The sequence below is a fragment of the Oreochromis niloticus genome, linkage group LG4, assembly GCF_001858045.2.
Source record: "Oreochromis niloticus isolate F11D_XX linkage group LG4, O_niloticus_UMD_NMBU, whole genome shotgun sequence".
NCBI lineage: Eukaryota > Metazoa > Chordata > Actinopteri > Cichliformes > Cichlidae > Oreochromis > Oreochromis niloticus.
In genome coordinates, this window is record NC_031969.2 from 26843687 (window position 1) to 26863800 (window position 20114).

Consider the following 20114-nt stretch of genomic DNA (forward strand, 5'->3'; position numbering starts at 1 on the left):
AAAGCTGCTGCTTCTTTCTTCGGCTCCTGCCTTTAGAAGTCATTACAGTGGTCGTCATCTCAACTTTGCCTCTCTAACTTCATCTCCAAACTTCTCTTACCAAACCATACATCATAGTAGGTCTCAATACTATGTTTAATCCATTCACTCCGATGATGTCCTGTCACAAATCACACCTGACACTTTTCTCCACCAACTCCATCCTGCCTACACTCTCTTGTTCACCTCTCTCATCCCTTAACTCAAAGTAAGTGTTAAGAAGAGCTGGTTGCCATAATAATGGTTTACAGTGAGTTGATGGATAGTTTATCAACATTACTGAGTACTTGTTCAGGTAAATCATGCAGATTATATGCTTTATACAAAATATATTACAGTTTGCAAAAGGTTGGGCAATATCGGTGCAAATGTTAGATTTGTTTTGGGTTCCAGCACATGTAGGTATGGAAGGAAGTTTAGGATATTGACATATTGGCAAAATAGCCACTGAAATTACAATGTTTTGATTTAGAGATAGCATTATGCAAAGTTGACGGGAGCATTATAAATAATCAAATCACAAGAATATGGCAGTGAAAAAGAAAGGGATCTATACAACATTTAAAAACACGTCGGTCGTGGGAAGAGAGCGGCCAAGAACCAAAAGGAAGAAATAACAATCACCTGTCTCAGGACAGAACACAAGGGTCCTAATAAAACTGCAGCTAAACCCAACTGGACATTGGAGGAAAAAAAAGGGAGAAATTAATAGGAAATTTTAAGGCGCTGAAGATGAAGTTTACTTTGGAAGATCATCTTGGAAAGGCGCTGTCACAACTCCATGGCCAACTGATAACGTTTGTGAGAAGAACATCTTTTATACATGTTTTATAGAGCGACTTTTTTATTTTACTGTCAAGTTCCTGATCCACACTCCAGTCCAGTAGGTGGCGGTAATGCGCCTTGCTGGTCTGTCAACCACCAATAAACCCAGAAGAAGAAGTAGCGGACAGCTTTCATCAGACTTAACGGATTAAAAACACATTTTCTCAATGGTAGTATTTCTCAAGAATGTTTAAAGCATATACTTATACCGGTGAAGTTTTGTGGGAGGCAGTTAAAGTCACAGACAGTTTATAGCTGAAGAATACATCACGAACATACTGCTGTAGGTGCAGCTAGCAAACGCTTGTGTTATCACCAGCAGAGTCACTGTTTATTTCACAGTTTAAGAAAGCTAGTCTGTCTCTTTTTCCTGTCCTCTCTGGTGTACTTGATGTGTTTGTCCTCCGCGTTAATGTGATCGCTAGTACAAGACTTCCTGCTGGAATGCTGTTGATACAACATAATTGATATTGTTGTCAATTAGCTTTAGCCAGACTCAATCAGCACATACTGTCTACGCAGATTCCGGAGTTGTCCAACTCCTGGGTGCATATGAAAGATGATGAGAGGGTACGAGAGATCCTGCAGTCCATGCAGAAGGCTGGCTCCAACACCCTGCAGGTATCCACGTCATCCACCACGCTCATAAACACATTCAGCCCTGTATGAAAATATAATCCGGCTGTTTGGTGATTCTGATCTCGTTTTTGATCCAGGTGATCTCGGATTTTGACATGACACTTACAAGATTTGAACATAACGGGAAAAGATGCCCTGATTGTTATAGTGAGTACACTCATCATGACAAACTGCACAAGGTGTTTCAGAGATGAGCTGTAGAACTGCTACAGTGGGCATTGAATCTGGTCTATATAGTGGTAAAGAGTTTGCTGGGGTGGTGTGTTTAAACACACAAGATAAAGTAAAACAGTGATAAGGAAAGAAGATCCCACTCCAGTGAATAAGAAACATTTCATTCTATTCCCCACGTGATAGAATTTAGGTCCTGGAAGTGTCTGTAGTGTTTGTCAGCTTTTTGTAGCTTAAAATCATCATGAATATAAAAGGTTTTAGTTTTGTCATTCTGTGTATTTTATTTGCAGATATTCTTGAAAGAAGCAATGTAATCTCCAGCGACTGTAAAGAAAAGGTAGGAACAATACTTTAGTGTAAGAGCTGTTGGTTAGACTTACAACATATGGTGCCATTAGTATATTGTCTCAAGACAGTTTGGCACAATGTAAATGCAGCTTTTTATTGAATCTTACATATGTTGTTGCACTGAACGGTAGTTAACACAAAGCAACTATGTTATAATAGATCATCTGGTTTACTGTTAAAGAGGAAATGTTTTGATGGTTCTTTTATATTAAAACATCATGTGTTAGTGCAAAATAACCTACAAGATTCCGCTTCAGAACATAGGTTCTCCCAACACACACCAGTATTATACATCATATAAAAATCCGGAGTTTTCTTAAAAATAGCTGAGACATAAAAGTGTCTAAAAGTCATAAAAGTGTAAAATAGGTTTATGATTTCATTATTTTTTGCCTTACTGTATCCAGAAGGTGAATAAGTACAACATTTGGTGAGTGAGCTGGACAACACTCTGGACTGAGCCGGAACAAAAAAATCCAACCTTGCATATGAATAATAAAAGTGAAGTATGTAGTGATAATTGAATGTAAACTGAAGGCTTTGTCCCCATTCATTCATACAGGGGGTTTAAAATAACACCCCAAATAACTATCCAGAGGCATTACCCAGATGGCTGCTGAGTGATGGTGAGACTTATTTCTAGAAGAACTGTGATATTTGCTGATCAGTTTTTATAACACTGTCATGTCCTCTACAGCTACAGGAGCTGCTCGACAAATACTACCCCATAGAGATCGACACTAAGCGGTCAGTAGAGGAGAAGATGCCTCTTATGGTGGAGTGGTGAGTGTGTAAACAGAGCTATGACTTGTGTTTAACAGTGTTGGAAGGGTATTTATTAACTTGACTGTATCTCAGGTGGACAAAGGCTCACGAGCTGCTGGTGAATCAGAAAATTAAGAAAGACGGGTTAGCCGAGGCGGTGAAGGACTCTGAAGCCAAGCTGAGGTACGAGCATCACTGAAGACCTGTTTAGTTCTTGAATGTTGAAAACATTTTTGTAATGCAGCTAATGTGGATTCTTTTTCATTTCTTTTAACAGGGACGGCTACCAGTATTTCTTCGACCACCTGAATGAGCACAGCATCCCCCTGCTCATCTTCTCTGCTGGAATAGGAGACATCCTGGAAGAGGTGATACGCCAGACTGAGGTCTTCCACCCAAATGTCAAGGTCATCTCCAACTACATGGACTTTGATGAGTCTGTGAGTAGCCACACCACATACTATAACCTGATCTCCACTCAGGCATTTAAATAAAAAATTTGACTTGATCTGTTTGCACAGGGGGTGCTGAAGGCTTTCAAAGGAGAACTGATTCACATCTACAATAAAAAGGAAGGTGCGCTGCTCAACACCGGACATTTCCAGGAGCTGCGCACGCGGACAAATGTGCTACTACTGGGAGACTCTCTAGGGGATCTGAACATGGCTGATGGAGTGCAGGACATGGAGAACATCCTCAAGATCGGCTTCCTTAATGACAAGGTCAGCAAAAAGCATGCACGCAGTTATGCTCACTAAATCGATTTGATACTTATCTATTTTTAATTTCCACAGGTGGAGGAGAGGAAACAATCATACCTGGACTCGTATGACATTGTGTTGATAAAGCATGAAACCTTGGGTGTCCCAAATGCAGTTATACGTTTTCTAACTGACAGTAATTAAACTGTGACTTGATATTGGACACTCTGGGACCATCAGCTGAGAAGGCCCAAGCTGGCCCAGAAACTTTCAGCTGGATTGTTACTGACAATCACCGAAGAATTTTCAACACTGCCTATCACCCCTGCTTTTAATCTAAAAACGGACTTAAAAAAAAATCAACTGCAATTTTTATCTGATGTTTGACACTTTGCTCTCAGAAAAAGATTTTTATATTTTTTTTTTCTTACCAATTTGTAATTTTAACTTTTAACTGTTTTCACATCACAGAAATGTGATGTGTTACTGTTCTTTCTAAAACCTTAAATTAAGCTGCTTTCAGGCGCTCCCTTTAGGAGTCACCACAGTGGATCATCTGCCTCTATCTTACCCTATTCCCTGGCATCCTCCTCTGTCACGCCAACCCTCTGCACGTCCTCCTTCACTGCATTTTTGAACCTCCTCTGTGGCATTTCCATTTTCCTTGTACCTGGCAGCTTCATGTTCAACATCATTTGTCAAATGTATTCACTATCCTCCTCCTCCATATGTCCAGAGCATCTCAACTTTGCCTCTCTAACATGACCTCCAAACTGTTCAAGCTGACCGCTCTGTTTTATAACTTGGCATCTGGGTCTCCAAACCATACATGATGGCAGACATCACTACTATCTTGTAACTGTTCACCTTCACTCTTGCTGCTGCCCTCCTGTCACAAATCACCATCAACCTCAATCTCCAGCCACTCCACCCTGCACTCTTCTTCACGTCTCTCGTGCATGTTCAAAAAGCATTTTCTTTGTTGGTCTAATCGTCCGCTTACAGTGTGGCATAACAGTTTATGATTTGTCCTGTTGTCCAAAATAATTACCTATTTATTTTCAGCTATGCCAGAAATAAAATTACACAAACACAGAGGTGGGCAATGCATTTTCCTGAGACACCGGGGCTGTTGTGCGAGGCCAGACCTATTGAGTGTAGCTTATTGACAACACAAAGAAATGTGTTTTGTTTATTTTTTATAAAATATTTTATTGTACATTGGTACACAGCCACAAACAATACTGTACAACCAGTGGTTTTTTTAATCATTTTTATATTAAGATGAAGGATCAAAGGTGTAACTCTAAATCAACAACAAATCACATGACTTTTGTAACAGATGGACTATTCTGGAAGTTGGGCCCTGCCCAGATTCTTGGTAAATGACATGTGCTTCCCTACAGATCTTTTTTTCTTCCATCAGCATTTCAAAAGCGCTTCTGGCCACAACATACTGACCATGTTTTTGACATGTCACAGTTAGAAAAACACTGGTGTAAAAGTTATTAATGATGGCTGAATCTCATAGCTGCTTTGGGTTCAGAGTTTTGGTAAACAGTCGTTTTGTATGGAAAATATAATTTTTCCAACTACAGGGTGAGTTGTCTGAAGTGAAAAGCCCCAGTAGATGGGAAATGAGTCCTGAAAAATTCAGAACTCTTCCACAACACACTAAAACAACAGTGTTACCTCAGCCATTGCACGCCTGTACTTTATCACAGTAGTAGATGTCCTCTTTATAGCTCATCTCTTGCTTGTTTGGACCCTTTATCCTCTGTAACCGTCAGTTCATCTTCTACGATCTTGCCATCTTTATTACGGTCTTGATTATCAAACATGTCCTTAATAATGCTGTCGACATCAATCCCCGGCCGAAGTCGACCTTTGCCTCCTTGAACCTGGAGCCTGATGAAGAGTGAAAACTGGAGAATATTGGAGGAGTGTCTAAGTTATAACACATTTTTACTGTGTGCAGCAATTCCTTTATTTAAAAAAAATCATTTTAGCTTCTCTTCTTACCTCCTCAAGGGGGACCTGTTTGTCTCCATCAAGGTCCATAGCAGGAAAGAGGGGATCAGGGCCATCCCCGACCCACACAAACATGTAGCCTTCAGGCACACCCTTCTGAAGCTCCACCAACTCCAACTCAAAGAAGAGCACTGCACTCCTTGGAACTACTCCGGCTGGAGATGCCGTTAAAGAAGAGGAAAATTACATGAAAAAGAACAAAAATAAGTACTGTGTATCTGAGTTTCTTGATTACTGACCTTCATTTTCACCATGGCCAAAGTGGGGAGGAATGACCACTTCTCTCCTCTCGCCTACGCACATGCCTCTTAAACCTTCCTCCAGACCCAGGATCACATTGTTTGCTCCCAGAGTAGTGACAGAAGGTGAATCATACTGGTCCCTGCAAAGTGATTCATAACTATTTTTAACAGAGAACATTTAGGAAAGAAAAAACAAGAAAAAAAAAAACTGGAGCCATGCAAGCATACATGCTTTTGTCATAAAGACAAAGATAGTATGAATTCGAGCCCCACGGAAATCTGTCAGACAAGGAGCCAGCAATGATTACATGCATGAGGTAGAGGGTGCAGTGTAGCAGAGTGAACAGCAGAGGGCGCTCACGAGGTGTACAGCAGGGTGCCGTCCATCAAGGAGCAATTGTAGCGGTACTGAATCAAATCGTCAGCTTCACTTCTCATGTTACACTCCTGAGGCTTATGGGTAACTTTGATATTGACTGGATCTTTTGGGTTGTGGAAATCAATGACGTGAATGTCAAAGACCAGCACAGCAGATCCAGGAATGAAGTCTCCTACAAGATAAAATGAAAAAACTAAACAAGAAACAGGACATTCATACACATAGAAGTACAGTCACTTGTGTTAAAAAATACTTTGGTAAAAGTTGAAGTACTGATTCAACTTCTTTACTCAAGTAAAACTGAAATAGTAGAGGCCCTGAAATGTATTCAAATTAAACAAGTAAAAAAATAACTCTTTTGAGGATGTTTCTATGAGCTATTGCTGTGCAAAGCTAACTGAACCTTGTGCTATAGTAATATAATAAAACTATTAGTAAATGAGAATACAAACTTTATTTCAGTCTGAACTGTAATTCTAAAGATTTTACTCAGCTTGAATCAGTTATGCAGAACACGAGCATTTAAAAAGAAAAGCACTATTTTTTTGTTGCATACATTGTAGACGATGACTTTGCCTCCACAGCTTAACAGGGAAATGAGCACAGTCAGGGTTAACATGGGATTCAGCAGATGCGGGAACGCTAAGATTGATTGTAGTGGCTCAACGTGGGGAAAAGAATCACAATAATTTCTATTTTGGGCTCCAGCAGATTTTCTTTATGTACAGACTGTAATCAGCTGACTTCTACTGCTGCTGCTCTTTGTTTGATTTACACAACTGAATTCAACAAGCTGTAACCCAACATTTCACAAGCTAACTTCGCTGATTTCCATCCCTTACACTGACAGTATACCTTTTACACTGTCTTTATACTAGATGGTAAACAGTTGGTAGAAAGGTAGAATTCATTGAATGAATCTGAGCATCATCAGCTCAAGTTCATGTTAATCACTGCTGTACTGTAACCTAAAGCTTACCATGAACACCACAGCCACTGTGCAACAGTCCAAAACAGTGCTTTACTTTAAACCCATCACATTACTGCAAACTCCACATTACTCCAATTCTTTTCTCTCCCTGATAAATACAGCAGCTGGGTCTTTAGCTAGCAGACACACAGTGTCTCACACAAATAGTCTGTGTGTTATCTGGTATTTGTTAAGCTGATAGAAACTTGCATTTTAAACTTCAACTTCAAAAGCATTATTCTTTATTATTATTCATTATTATTATTTATGCTCACCCTTTTTCTGTAGAGCTAGCCAGATGCTGAAGTACCATGACTACAGAACAGCTATACTCGTTCCGGTGATGTGCCAAAAAACACGGCCTACTTTAACCCTGACTGTGATGCTATAGATTATTAATAAATTACATGGTTTTACCTCATCTTGTTGTATGCGATACCCCCTGGTGACTGATATATCGTTAGATACACTATTGCCTTCTTACATGTGTAACTGTTTAGGCTCAAATCACATTGATGTTTGAAGGCACACAGGGATGTGGAATAACTCCACTCAAATTTCTTAAACCTAAAGTAACAAGTCTACTTTGAAAATGTAAGGAGCAGAAAGTACATGTTTGTGTGAAAATGTTGGGAGTAAAAGTAAAAAGTTTTCTGAAAAATAATCAAAGTACAGATACCTAAAAATTCTAGTTAAGTACACTAAGTATTTGTATGTCGCTACTTCCCACCTCTGATGCACTCACTCAGACAACACTTTAAAACCTCCTATTTGCAGACATCAAACTCACCGACTCCTTTTTCACCATACGCTAAGTGAGGAGGAATTACGACCCTCCTTTTCTCTCCTATGCACAGCCCCTGCAGGGCTTTGTCCATCCCTTGGATCACGTATCCCATACCGATGTAAGTGTTGTAGGTGCTATTTCGCTGATAGCTGTCAAAGGAGAGTGAAAGAGAGAGAGAGAGCTTGCAAAAAGCTTATTTTGATGATAGCTTATTTACTTTCTAAAAATGAAAAAACAAACAAACAAACAAAAAACCTCTCAAGTGTACCTCGAGTCAAAGACCGTGCCATCCTGAAATGTGCCATTATAGTGGTAGCGGATGTAATCTCCAGTCACTGTTGTGCGTGTGCAGCCTTTAGGCACTTCCTTTGCCTCCACGGTTACATCATCCTTAGGGTTAAAGACATCAACCATCAGCACCTCGAATACCAGCGTGGCCTGAGGAGGGATCATGGTTCCTGTTGGGAGGAAAGAAGCATGTTCATGAAAGAAAGCTATTAAAAAATAATAATACAAAACTCACAAGTGACCAACAAGTGACCACCTTACTTTACTAAATCCTTTTTTAATCTACTCTGTTTCAACTGAGGTTTGTTAAAGGATTATTAAGACAACTCTAAAACCTCCTCACTCACAAGTTTTGAAAATAAATATAAAGTAAGACAATACAATTTAGACAGTACAATAGAAGAGACGGAATAACCCTCCTGCAGCTAGCTTAGCCTCTGTTACTCCACTCAGCTCTTAGGAAATCCAAACCCACAAGCATTTACACTCCACATCGAAAATGAGAGGACACATATCTGTGGCCAACACTGGTTACCAGCTAGCCAGCCAATTTAATTCGAAAGTATCCATATTGAAGCTCTGCCCAGAGCAAACACCAAATAAGACAGCAAGGAAGGCCATCCAGTAAAAGTCAAAGTAATGGATTTTACTGTAACAAAATTTTGTCCCTACACACAGTCTGGTCTCCATTTTTTAAAGTACGCCCAAAGTTTTAGGATCAACTTTCAATCTTTCTGATGCTTTATTTTCCTTGTATTAGAGCAAGAATGTCAAACTGATTTCACATCGTGGGTCACATATAGAAAATTTTGATCTTAAGTGGGCCATACTACTGATACTTGCCTTTCAGTCACTGTTAAGAAGTTTAACTACACATTTAATTCCTGTGACATCTTAATATAAGAAGTGCAATCTCAACAACACATCTCAGTTTTTCTGTATGATAAAGAAATGCTGCTGTAATTAAAAGAATCTGTCAGCACTACTCGTTGGGCTTTAAATTGTAAGAAATAAATGTGCAAAAATTAGTTGCTTAGTTGCATTGTTCACATTTTCTAACAAAAGCATGTTTTTGTTAGAAAATGCGAACAATGAACCCATTGTAAAAAAAAAAACGAAAACCCCCCAGAAATTTAGTAGATGGTGAAAAAACAGTTACTTTTCTGTAATTTCATTGTTTATCTATTACATAATTACTGGTGTAGTATGAATGGCCATAGGGGAAGTCTCTAACAGGAGGAAAAGCTGTAAAGCTTGTGAATATACTATTAAACAATCAATCAATCAATCATCATAAAAACACTCAGAGACTTCCTCTGACAGTCTCTCTGAAAGTTAGCACACCAAATCCTACATGTAAAATCAGAAATGTATATAAAAAACTGATATTTGGATGTGATATGCAGATAAACATGCAGAAAACGGATGACGTTTTAAACTTAACCCTTTAGAAGAAACTAAACAGGTTATTTTAACCAATGATTATTAATACGAGGTTACATTTTGAGGTTGTCAACAGGTGAATTAAAAGAAATGCCACACTAGCCACAGCCATCTTAATATTAGTTATTACCATAGCCATTCTCTCCATATGCCAGGAAGGGTGGGACGATAATGAGGCGTCTTTCCCCAACACACATGCCCAGAAGACCCTCGTCCATGCCTTTAATGAGGTCGCCCTGGCCCAGGTAGGTGTCATAGGTGGCATTCCTCGAGTAACTAAATAAAGAGTTCACAGTTCAAAGTTCCTGATAATCAAAGAAACAAACAAAGAGATGCTTTTCAGCTTCTAATGAAACTTTTTCCGTCTCACCTGGAGTCAAAGAGTTCACCAGAGAGCAGAGTGCCGTTGTAGTGGTAACGGACAAAATCTGATGCTGCAGTTGTTCGCCTGCAGCTCGCAGGTTTGCTGAGAGTGCGGATCTCAACCTTGTCCTTTTCGTTCCAGATATCCAGCAGAAGGACATCGTAAACCAGCACAGCATCAGGAGGGATTATACCACCTGAACAGAGATAGAGATCAGAGTGTCACGAGTCAGCCCACATAATGCCACCAGTAAAGTGCCGTCACTGCTGTGCTCCTCTGCACCTGTTCCTATGCTTCCATAGGCCAGATGTGGAGGGACTATGACCCTCCTGCGCTCGTTGACACACATGCCCAGCAGACCCCGGTCCATCCCTGCGATGAGTCTGCCCAGGCCGACCTGGCTGATGAAAGCTTTGTCTCGATCATAGCTGCAGAGGCGGTGATGGGGATGAGGATGAGAGTGAAAAACAGCGTGAACAAAATAAAAATGGGTTGTGATTTTTTTATTTTTTTTTTTTGCAAGGGAATGGAATGCAAGGGAGGTATGCCATTTACTAACTGCCTGAAACTAACCCGTGTAGATACTAAATCAATAATTGCTGTGATTTTCTCAGCCTTCTCAGCTTCACCTCTGCTGAAGCTGAGATGCTACTGACACGTTTGCAGTCATCACTGCTGCAGTAAACATACGTGAAAAAAATCCATTAAAGGAAAAAATAAAATGCGTGTAAGCTTTCTTTACTTCTGTGCTTACTGTAAAAACTATTTTACTGTGTTAGCAGTGCCCTTACTGCACATTGAACCATTTTAATCACACACCATAGTTTCATTGAAAGCTAACGTTACAAGCAGTTCGTGGGAACTGTAGTCCTTTTCTATACAGACCAGCAATTAGCGCTAGTTAGCTCATTCTGAAGCTAAACTAACTGACATTTCGCTGTAACTTCACCTGGAGTCAAACTTTTTCCCGTCTTCAAAGAAGGTACCGTTGAAATGATAACGAACAAAATCTTCTATTTCCACTTCTCGAGGACAAACTTTCGGAATGTCATAACGATCCACGACAACGTCGAGTAACGGACCGGGGCTACAGTTCACGGTGAATAAGTGCGACAGAAGTAAAAGCTGAAAACATGCAAATAAATCCATTTGGAAAGCTGCTCAGCAGAGAGAGAGAGTGTCCGTCTGCCCGCCGGTGATGTGGTTCAAGATGTGGAAACCGATACAGCAGCAAAAAGTTGAAGCTGGTCTGGCCGTGAAGCTCGTTGAAATGACATAGATGACTTCCGGTAGGGGATTTCAAAATAATAGTCCTCCAAACAGAGAGAAAAAAAAAGACTTTAATATTCAATATAAAAGTTGATAATGCTTATTTCAACTGTTTTTTTTTTCTGTAAGTCTAACTTGGGGAAACTGTGTCAACCCACAAATCTGGCCAAATCTCAGCAAACTAAGTGTGTGAAAATGTTTGTGTGACATAAATAATAATTATGATTATAATAATATGATAATAATAATATTAATATACATACTCTACACAGATTTGAAATATTTAGCATGTAAAGGACAAATATATTGGATTTTATCTGAATGCAGCCTTCCTATATACTTTTTACACTCATGTCTGGTTATCATCTTTGGGTATCAATAGGGAAGTATGGATAAATGACCACATCTGGTTTTGAGACATTACGTTTATTATGAGATTCACAACCTGTCACTTCATGTTATTATTTCCCCTCTTTGTGAAATGTGACAAATATGTAAAACAAAACAATTTGAGTATTAAAGAAGCAAAGACCCTAGCTGATGACATTTTAACCCACGATAAGTATCCTCAGAGTTTTCATTGCAGAAACTAGGTAGGCGTGTCTGTTCTGCAACCAAGCTAAGTGTTAGCCAGGAAAAGGGACACTTCCGCATAAAGTGGGACCCTAGGTCCCACTTTATGTCATTAACATTACAGATGTATAATGTGAACTGTAGAACATTATTAAAGTGTGTGATTCCAAAATTGAGATCAGAGGACTATAAGAATATTTATTACTCTTTCCCGATTGATAAACAAAAACATAAAACCGTATAAAAACGAGTTGGATCTTGGATCTGGTGAATCGTCTGAGAGTGTAAAAACACAGATTAACAAAGATTTGCTGTAAAATACTGTTATCAGTTAATTACTTCTCATGTTTCAACAATTTCAGGGGCATCTGGTTGTCTTTTAAAACTGCAAAAATAATATTGTGTACCAAATTTAGAAACTTCTAGGTATGCGGTCTGGCTGTTAAGTGACACCGTGTGTTCCAACCCTGAATACAGCACAGGGCACGATCTGAGACACATACATAATTTATTTCTCATTAATAATACTTTTATATTTTTAATGTGGATGGAAAACTAAACACACTTCCGGCCTTCTCCCACCTCTTTCAGGCTTGCTTGTCGTATCTTTCTGGTCCTGTACTCCAGAGAGGAGCAGGAGGGGGAGTGGCCCCGGGGCACCCACCCTCTTTCTAATGGAATCTTGCAAACGTGTAATGCCTGACCCAAAAGGCCCGGCTCTACGATTTCAGCTCACAAATGAAACGAGCCTGAAATTATAATCCCGTAACCATAAATTATCATCTGGTGGCACATTTCAGGGAGGCAGGCTCATGCAAGGAGTCTTCTACGGTTTAAATAGTTATTGCAAGGAGAATTCCCGGTGAACACATATGTGAGCCTCAGAAAAACGTTAATCTTTATCATCTGGATCCTAATAACCATCTCATCCAGACAGCCCGAAGGGCTTCTAATAGTAACTGCAAAGATTTTGAAATATTGCAGACACGAAGTTCAAATATGCCCACAAGTCATGTGTCAACTATGCACATGGATTTTTAACCTCACCAGTCTCAGCTTGTCCATTTGCTGCAGATGTCAGCAGAAATCAAGACTCTTCAACTCATAAGACACTTAGTATGCACACTGATAACTATTCATGTAAATTAAAAAAAAGAAAAGAAAAAAGGATTAAAGTAATATTACATCTGGTTTGTTTGCATCTTCTGGGTTTTATGTGGAAAACATTGACCCTTTTCTTCCCAACTCATTCTGTGACGTCTGTGTCAAGCCCCCCAGAATTAACAAGAATTATACCGGAAGTACTGAGCTCTATTTTCAAGGTAATTGCCAAGATTGCCATTTACCGACTGCCCAGCAGCATTTAAAACCTTATATTTTATAAAACCGTTATATTTTGGAATTTTAAATAAACGAAAAATACTCCAACTTGTAGCGAACCGGATATTTCTTAATGATATTTATAACAATTAATATTAATTTCACAACCACACTTTTAAACTAAGAAAAGCAGGTTAATCCAGACATTCTAAAAATGCAGCCTTCCAGTAGCTTTTACGCACAAAAACATTAATTGTCATGTTGTTTAAATTGTTTTTTTAATGAGACTAACTATAAAAATAATATGCACACACGTACTGTGTACTATATTATTTATCTTGGACGAATATGCATGACCGATGCCATCCTTTTGAGGTAAATACTGTACAGAATGAGCAGAAGACAAGAGATCAATATTTATTTATTTTGATGAACGCTCATTAAAGCTTTTATTCTGAAAATCTTGACCAGATGTTCGTGTTTTCGTCCCGTGTTTTTTACAGGTATCCCACAGACTACGTGCCGACAGACATGAGCGATCCCTGTTAAAGTAAAGAAGGAGGTCTCCTGAGCCATTCAAAGCACTGACAGACGGCTGAGGGAGCCTGCGATGGTAAAGATGCTCACGAGAAGCTTGTTCCTGGCCTTCTTCTCCGTTGTTATTTTTGCGCCGGTGGACGCTCAGTATGAGAAGTACAGCTTTAAAAGTTTCCCTCAGAAGGACATCATGCCCCTGGAATCCGCGTACAACTACGCGATGGAGCAATACGGAGCGCAAAACTGGGCAGAAAGCATCAAGTACCTGGAGCTGAGCCTGCGGCTCCACCGGCTCCTCCGGGACAGCGAGGCTTTCTGCTGCAGCAACTGCAGCTCCGTCAGCCGGGACAACGACACCCTGTTCGAGGATAGCAGCCTCCGCGTCATGCGCCACATCCTGCTGAGAGCTGCTTGCCTTAAAAAGTGCAAGGCAGATTTTCCAGTGTTTAAGCTCACATATCCACGGAGAGATTTACTGGAAACTTTCGAGAAAAGGATACCTTATCGTTACATACAGTATGCATACTTCCAGGTGAGACTAAGTGTGGAAGTGAGTTCACTGGGACTCTGGGAGTGTAATGCAAAGTTGGTGCAGTACTTAAGCACGGCATATCACAAGAATATCTTATGCGTAACGGGAGCATTCATTCAACAAGTGTCTGCAGTTGGCTTCTCTAGACAGGCTGGCTCGTTTTACTTACCGAGAGGAAATTTCTAGTGGGTTAGCTGTGGAGTGTAATTTCGCCACTACTTTGTTGTGCGCCCTCCTGCTGGCCAAGCAGCAGTCGAGGATGTGCCACGTCTCTTCCAGTGTTCCCCTAAAAACAACCCCCCTATTCTTCTGTCAGAGTGATGGGGGGGCTGGGTTTACTTAGTCGGCAAGATCTTTCGCGTAAAATGTGTGCGTAAAAGTATGCTTGGTCATTAAATTGCCTCCACACTAACAACATCCATGCTGTGGGGGAAATTAATTGAACGTACATCATCAGAAACCCTTTAACTCTGAATTCTAAAAGCAGAATACCTGCTGTGCCCCCCTCTTTCACTCAGAGATTATTTTGCATATTTATTTATTGTTTATTACCCTCCCCCAAAATGCTACCTTTTTATTATACTTCAAACCAACAGGGTATACCCACCCACTTCCACAAACATCTGTCCAGATCTTTTATCTGACTCTGGTGTGTGATATCTGATATTATCACTTAGTTTTCAACCACTGCTTCCATCAGCTGTTTACTGACTTCTCAAGAAATGATGTGCTCTGACATGACCTCTTTTAGAAACGGTTACCTAAAAAGTAAAAAAAAGTATCTTCCTGTAACTCCATTGCCGTGTGTTACATTCTCCCTCAGCTTAACAACCTGGAGAAGGCAGTGGCTGCAGCTCACACCTTCCTGAAGAAGAACCCAGATGATGTCCTCTTAACCAAAAACATGAACCACTACAAGACGCTGTTTGACGTGGAGGAATATCTCATTGATCACGAGGAGCAGCCATATGAAGTTTGTACCCTAAGCACTGTCGTAATGCACCAATGAGAGGTCTGATGTTTGAGTTCTATGTTTTTCTTTAAATTAATCTCTTTACTACACAGAGTGTTTTCTTGAAAAGTGTGACGCTCTACAACAACGGAGACTTCAGCAACAGTGCTAGAAACATGGAGCAGGCCATCACACAGTACTTTGAAGTATACAACCTCTGTTTATCTGGCTGCGACAGCTCATATGAGATTGTGGAGTTCAAAGATTTCTATTTCAGCATGGCGGGTAAGAGGAGAGTCATTCAGAAGCAGTTTAAGTTCAGATTATTTGAGGCAAAATAACATTTTCTCCTTCTTGCGTCCCTCAGATCTCTATATAAATGCTTTGAAATGTAAAGTTAAATGTGAGGAGAACCTGACACCCAGCGTTGGAGGCTTCTTTGTGGAGAAGTTTGTAGCTACTATGTATCACTACCTCCAGTTTTCTTATTATAAATGTAAGAACTATTACCAAAACTTTGGCTTTGTTTTGCAGAGATCTGTGTAATGTAATGGGTTTTTTTTAACGTGTATTACTTTATGCTTTCCAGTGAATGATGTGAAGAACGCTGCTCCGTGTGCAGCTAGTTACATGCTGTTTGACCCCAAAGACCAGGTGATGCAGCAAAATGTGGCGTATTATCGCTTCTACCGGGAGCAGTGGGGCCTCAACGATAATGATTTTGAACCTCGGCCTGTGAGTAAAACAAAAACTGTACCAGTCTTCATTCATCTGCTCTTCCAGGACTTCAGTGGTTTAGCTGCAGCTCATGCAAACCGAATTGTTTGGAAGCAGCAGGCGGTGCATATTGCAAAGCAGGAAAATGGTAGCATGAAGCGGTCACGGCGTGAACATTAACACAATCCCAGGGTGGTAATTAGAAACTTGTATAGTTGTGTAGGGCAGATCTGTTTTCCTATCTTTTCTGCAGGGTGTAAAATTGGCAGCAGCTGCAGTGCAGTTTATGGGCTAGACCCATCTGAAGCTGGTCTAGCCTGTAAAGTTCTTTGCATCCCGATTTTAAATACATGTAGTGCTGCTGTAAACACATGAAGGCTTCTAAACTTAGAGGAGAAAAGCCAGTAAACAAAAAACCAGCTAGCCAAATTTGTTGTTCAGCTCTGTGTTGTAAAACTGTTTCTTTGTTTCCACTGGTTACTTGAGCTTACACAAAAACTGATGTCCCTTTAACTTTTCCAGGAGGCACTGAGGTACTTTAACCAGACGACCAAACAGAAAGAAATGCTGGAGTTTGCTCTGAGCTACCTGCAAATAGACGATGAGGTATGTTTATACACTTGGCTCAATGGCTGACGTTGACTAATGGCGCACTGTTTTTAGACAGCATGAGGGCTTGAGCTTAAGCGTCAATGGAAATTACATTCATTCCTTTAAAGAAAAAAAAAAAAAATCTAAATATTCTTCATTCTCTGAAGGACTAATCTTTATATAATATGGCATTTAATTAGTAGCATTAAACAAACCGAACTGTGGCAACATTTTAGCAGAAGACAAGATATAACAAAATCTTTTGCCAATGAGTTTATGTTCCTTATTGCTGGTTTCAAACCTTATCTAATACAAATCATTTTGATAGATAGACTGCAGTCTGAAATATTATAAGAGAGAGACATGGCGCAAAAATAATGCTCACTGAAAATGCAGAACAATGACTAAAAGTCAATCAACAGCTCCAACAGGAAACGTCTTAACCAAGCACACACACAGGGGAGGTTCACAATAGTTTCAGCACATTCCTCTACATTAGAATTGTAAAGACTTGGATGAATGTAGGCTACCAAATGTTGTTCATACATAGTAATATAACTTATAGGGGGGAAAGCCTTTAAAACTTATTTTAGGCAAAGACTGGGAAAAGATGCATTTATTTCCTCAGTAACTTCAGCTTGCCGGTCAGATCCAACCCTCTCTCATGGCTTTTGGTTTCAAGAAGCCAAGATGGCTAGAAGCCCAAACATCAGTGCGACGCTTCAAAACCACACTTTACAAACCAGTGGGTGACGTCACAGTGGCTATGCCAATCTTTTCATATGCTGCTACAGTGGCAATGCACTTAATTTACAAGTTAGGGATGGTCCAGTTTGAGACCCTAAATATGTATTGTTTTAAATGTCCATTAGCAAAATACTGAATGCTTACTTCTATACCAAATTGACATTTTCTTACAAAAACAGTAACTATAAATGTTCATCTAAACTACAAAGAAATCCTTTGATATAATCCAGCTACTGGTATACAGCTACGATGATCATATCTGACTAAGCTTGCAGAGATAATTATCTCTGAGATGTTTTTTTTTTCTTTTAACAACAAAAACAAAATTCCACCGGTCCCCTTTGTGCTGGAACGGTGGCTGAGGTATCAGAGACAGACGTCTGAAAACCTCAGCAGATAAAATCCAAACTCTCTGTAGGACTACAGAGGATAAAAATAAGTCTTTAACTTGGACGATCCAGCTGGGGTTTACTGTTCTTGTTTTTCAAAAAACAAACTTCATATCTTCTTTAGGAGTGTAGACCTTTACTTTGGGGGAATTAACCGACAAACTAAACGTAGAGAGCACAAGGGTAAATAAATCTGAGGATAAAAGGGAGAAAAAGGGGTGAAGGCTGCGGAAGAAGGGGTGGAGGGGGTTGTCTTTTGGCAGCAGTGTGTGGTATGTGGCTTGGAGGTGTTGGCCACTGAGACTCTGCCACATCCATTTAACTCAGGCTCCTCCCAGTTTGACACTGCCTGGACCTGAGAAGGGGGAAGGAGGACTGTGAAAGTTCAGGCTGAATTACAGGGTGCAAAAGTTGACAGATTTACAGACATAAGAAGAGGAATGTGTCAGTGAATCTCTGAATAGAACTGTAAGTACGTAAAGAGTTTTCTGTTGATTTGTTTTTCTCTTTTACATTTTAGGAAGTTGTAAGTCCAGAAGAAATGACCACCTCTCGCTCAGAGCATCCTGACACTCAGTTTGAGGGAATAGGGGATTATGAGGAGTCCTTCCTGGCTAATTGGTGGCAGGAACCCAAAACTAAGTGGGACACTGGAGAAGTCATAGACTGACATCTGTCTTTATCTTCGAGCAGAACACTTTCACGTCCAACTCTGTCCCACCTCCCATGAAAACATGCCCAAAAAATGCTGAACCATCTACAGACAAACATCTAAATTCATATCAGTTTTATGCAAAAAAACAAAAACACAGAGCCCCCCTGGTGATTGATTGTGAGGATTTCTTTTTTTCTGTTTTTTCGACAAGATTAAAATTCACACCCTTGTTAGTGCATGCACAGCCATGAGTAAATGACGTTTTGAGGTGAGACCAAATCTTAAATATGCACGGTAACAAAATAGAAAGCTACTTTTGTTATCAGGGAAAAATCATGAATATATTTGGAAAAAAAATGTATTCCTAACATCAACAAAAGAGCACTGCACAGGCTAAAAATATCTTCCTATCAACAGCGTGTTTGTTGATGTTTTTGAGTGATTATGGATGCTTCAGTATACTTGTGCTGACTGCTATAGGTTTATAAAAGCTGTTTATGCACTATGGATTTTTGTACTTTGTTACGTGACCTTTTTCTCTCCCCCTGATCTCCCAGAGTGAGAAGCACTCTGTGTGTTTAGGGACCTCTTACTGCAGGATATCAAATTTCATCCAAGTTGCATTAACTCAACCCATGCTTCTTGTCACAGTTTGTCTTACCAGGGGGCTCTGTTTTTATTTTAACATAGTTGGTTATTAAATGGACACAATTACCCATCATGATGATCAGTATCAAAGACTAATCAATCATTGGCTTCAATGCTGATATTTGTCAATGACTTTTCTACAGTTTTTATTTACTGTTATTTAATCAAAGCTGTGAGGTATGATATAAAAAGGCTGACATGGTCCTTTTATGTTGTTATTTGTCATCCACCAATAAGATATTGGTAATAAGACGCTTTTAATTAAAATAATTTAATGTTGTCTTTTTGTTTGGAATCATCCATTTTTAAAAAACAACTACTTTAATAAGCTCAAATATACTTGCATTACATATTTTTACATGGAATTTACCCTATAAAAAGGCAGTTAATCTTATTTATTAGCAAGGACCCAAACCACAAAAGCAAATGAAAAATGTCTAATTGAAGATCTGTGGTAACTCTGGGGACAACAGCGGGGCACGAAAGCAAGATGTGTGGGGCATTTTTAGATGTACAACAGGAAGGCAAGTGTTTGGGATGTAGTCACGCTCATGAAACTGAGATAAATAATCACCATTTAGCACAAAGTTCTTGCTGCATGGTTCACCCACTTTGCCCTCCATGTAGGCTACTGTGCAAAAGTCTCGAGCCAACCCTCATTTATTCAGTTCGTGTTAGGAAAATGGGAAAGAGGAGCAATTTATTTAAACATGCAAAGGTAAAAAGAAATGGGATGTAAAAACAAATTTTCTACATGATCATTATTTTCTTCAGTACAGCCTGAACTTTCTTAGGCAAGCTTTCTTTTAATTTCTTTAAGTAGTGTTCAGAAATAGTTCTCCAAGGACCTTCAAAGCTCTTCTTTGGATGCTAGATGCCCTTTGCTTTGATGATCCCATCCCGTAATGTTTAAGTCAAAGCCATGAGGAACCTGGTGCATAACTGGTAGTTTCCTACTGTCTGTTTTTTCTATTTAGGTATGGTTTTATTACATTGGCAGTGTGTTTGGGATCTTTGTTAAACAATTAAGCTCTTTCCAGATGGTATTAAATGATGGATCAAAGTCTGATGGTATTTTTCTTCCATTGTAATTCCATCAGTTTTGACAAGATCCCCAACACCACTGGCTGAAATGCAGCAATAAACTTTGACAAAGCCTCCACTGTGTTTTACAGATGACTGTATCTCT

General features: G+C 39.6%; 3 protein-coding genes across 6 annotated transcripts; 2 read left to right on the forward strand and 1 right to left on the reverse strand.

Moving 5' to 3' along the window:
- Window positions 1–912: 912 nt before the first annotated feature.
- Window positions 913–4337, forward strand: LOC100701537 (7-methylguanosine phosphate-specific 5'-nucleotidase A). 3 transcript variants are annotated; one of them, XM_019357719.2, is made up of 9 exons: window positions 913–1034; window positions 1387–1485; window positions 1581–1650; window positions 1968–2014; window positions 2723–2808; window positions 2884–2973; window positions 3068–3230; window positions 3312–3512; window positions 3585–4337. In XM_019357719.2, exons 1-9 carry the CDS (start codon window positions 1032–1034, stop codon window positions 3693–3695), a joined length of 870 nt encoding a protein of 289 aa, XP_019213264.1. In that variant the 5' UTR covers window positions 913–1031; the 3' UTR covers window positions 3696–4337. The 3 variants fall into 3 exon arrangements, with proteins under 3 accessions (XP_019213264.1, XP_019213265.1, XP_019213266.1); XM_019357720.2 differs by having other exon boundaries at window positions 956–1147; XM_019357721.2 differs by having other exon boundaries at window positions 970–1034; window positions 1355–1485.
- Window positions 4338–4406: 69 nt separating this feature from the next.
- Window positions 4407–11172, reverse strand: fkbp10a (FKBP prolyl isomerase 10a). Of its 2 annotated transcripts, none has more exons than XM_003442151.5 (10): window positions 10945–11172; window positions 10278–10423; window positions 10002–10191; window positions 9762–9907; window positions 8169–8358; window positions 7904–8049; window positions 6126–6315; window positions 5762–5904; window positions 5514–5677; window positions 4407–5416 (listed from the first exon to the last, which is right to left on the reverse strand). In XM_003442151.5, exons 1-10 carry the CDS (start codon window positions 11142–11144, stop codon window positions 5231–5233), a joined length of 1701 nt encoding a protein of 566 aa, XP_003442199.1. In that variant the 5' UTR covers window positions 11145–11172; the 3' UTR covers window positions 4407–5230. The 2 variants fall into 2 exon arrangements, with proteins under 2 accessions (XP_003442199.1, XP_013125083.1); XM_013269629.3 differs by having other exon boundaries at window positions 5220–5399.
- p3h4 (prolyl 3-hydroxylase family member 4 (inactive)) lies at window positions 11156–19205 on the forward strand. The gene is made up of 8 exons (XM_003442150.3): window positions 11156–11284; window positions 13661–14226; window positions 15050–15199; window positions 15292–15463; window positions 15546–15674; window positions 15768–15913; window positions 16418–16501; window positions 18143–19205. The coding sequence occupies exons 2-8, from the start codon at window positions 13768–13770 to the stop codon at window positions 18290–18292; spliced, it is 1290 nt and encodes a 429-aa protein (XP_003442198.1). The 5' UTR covers window positions 11156–11284; window positions 13661–13767; the 3' UTR covers window positions 18293–19205.
- The last annotated feature ends 909 nt before the right edge of the window (window positions 19206–20114 follow it).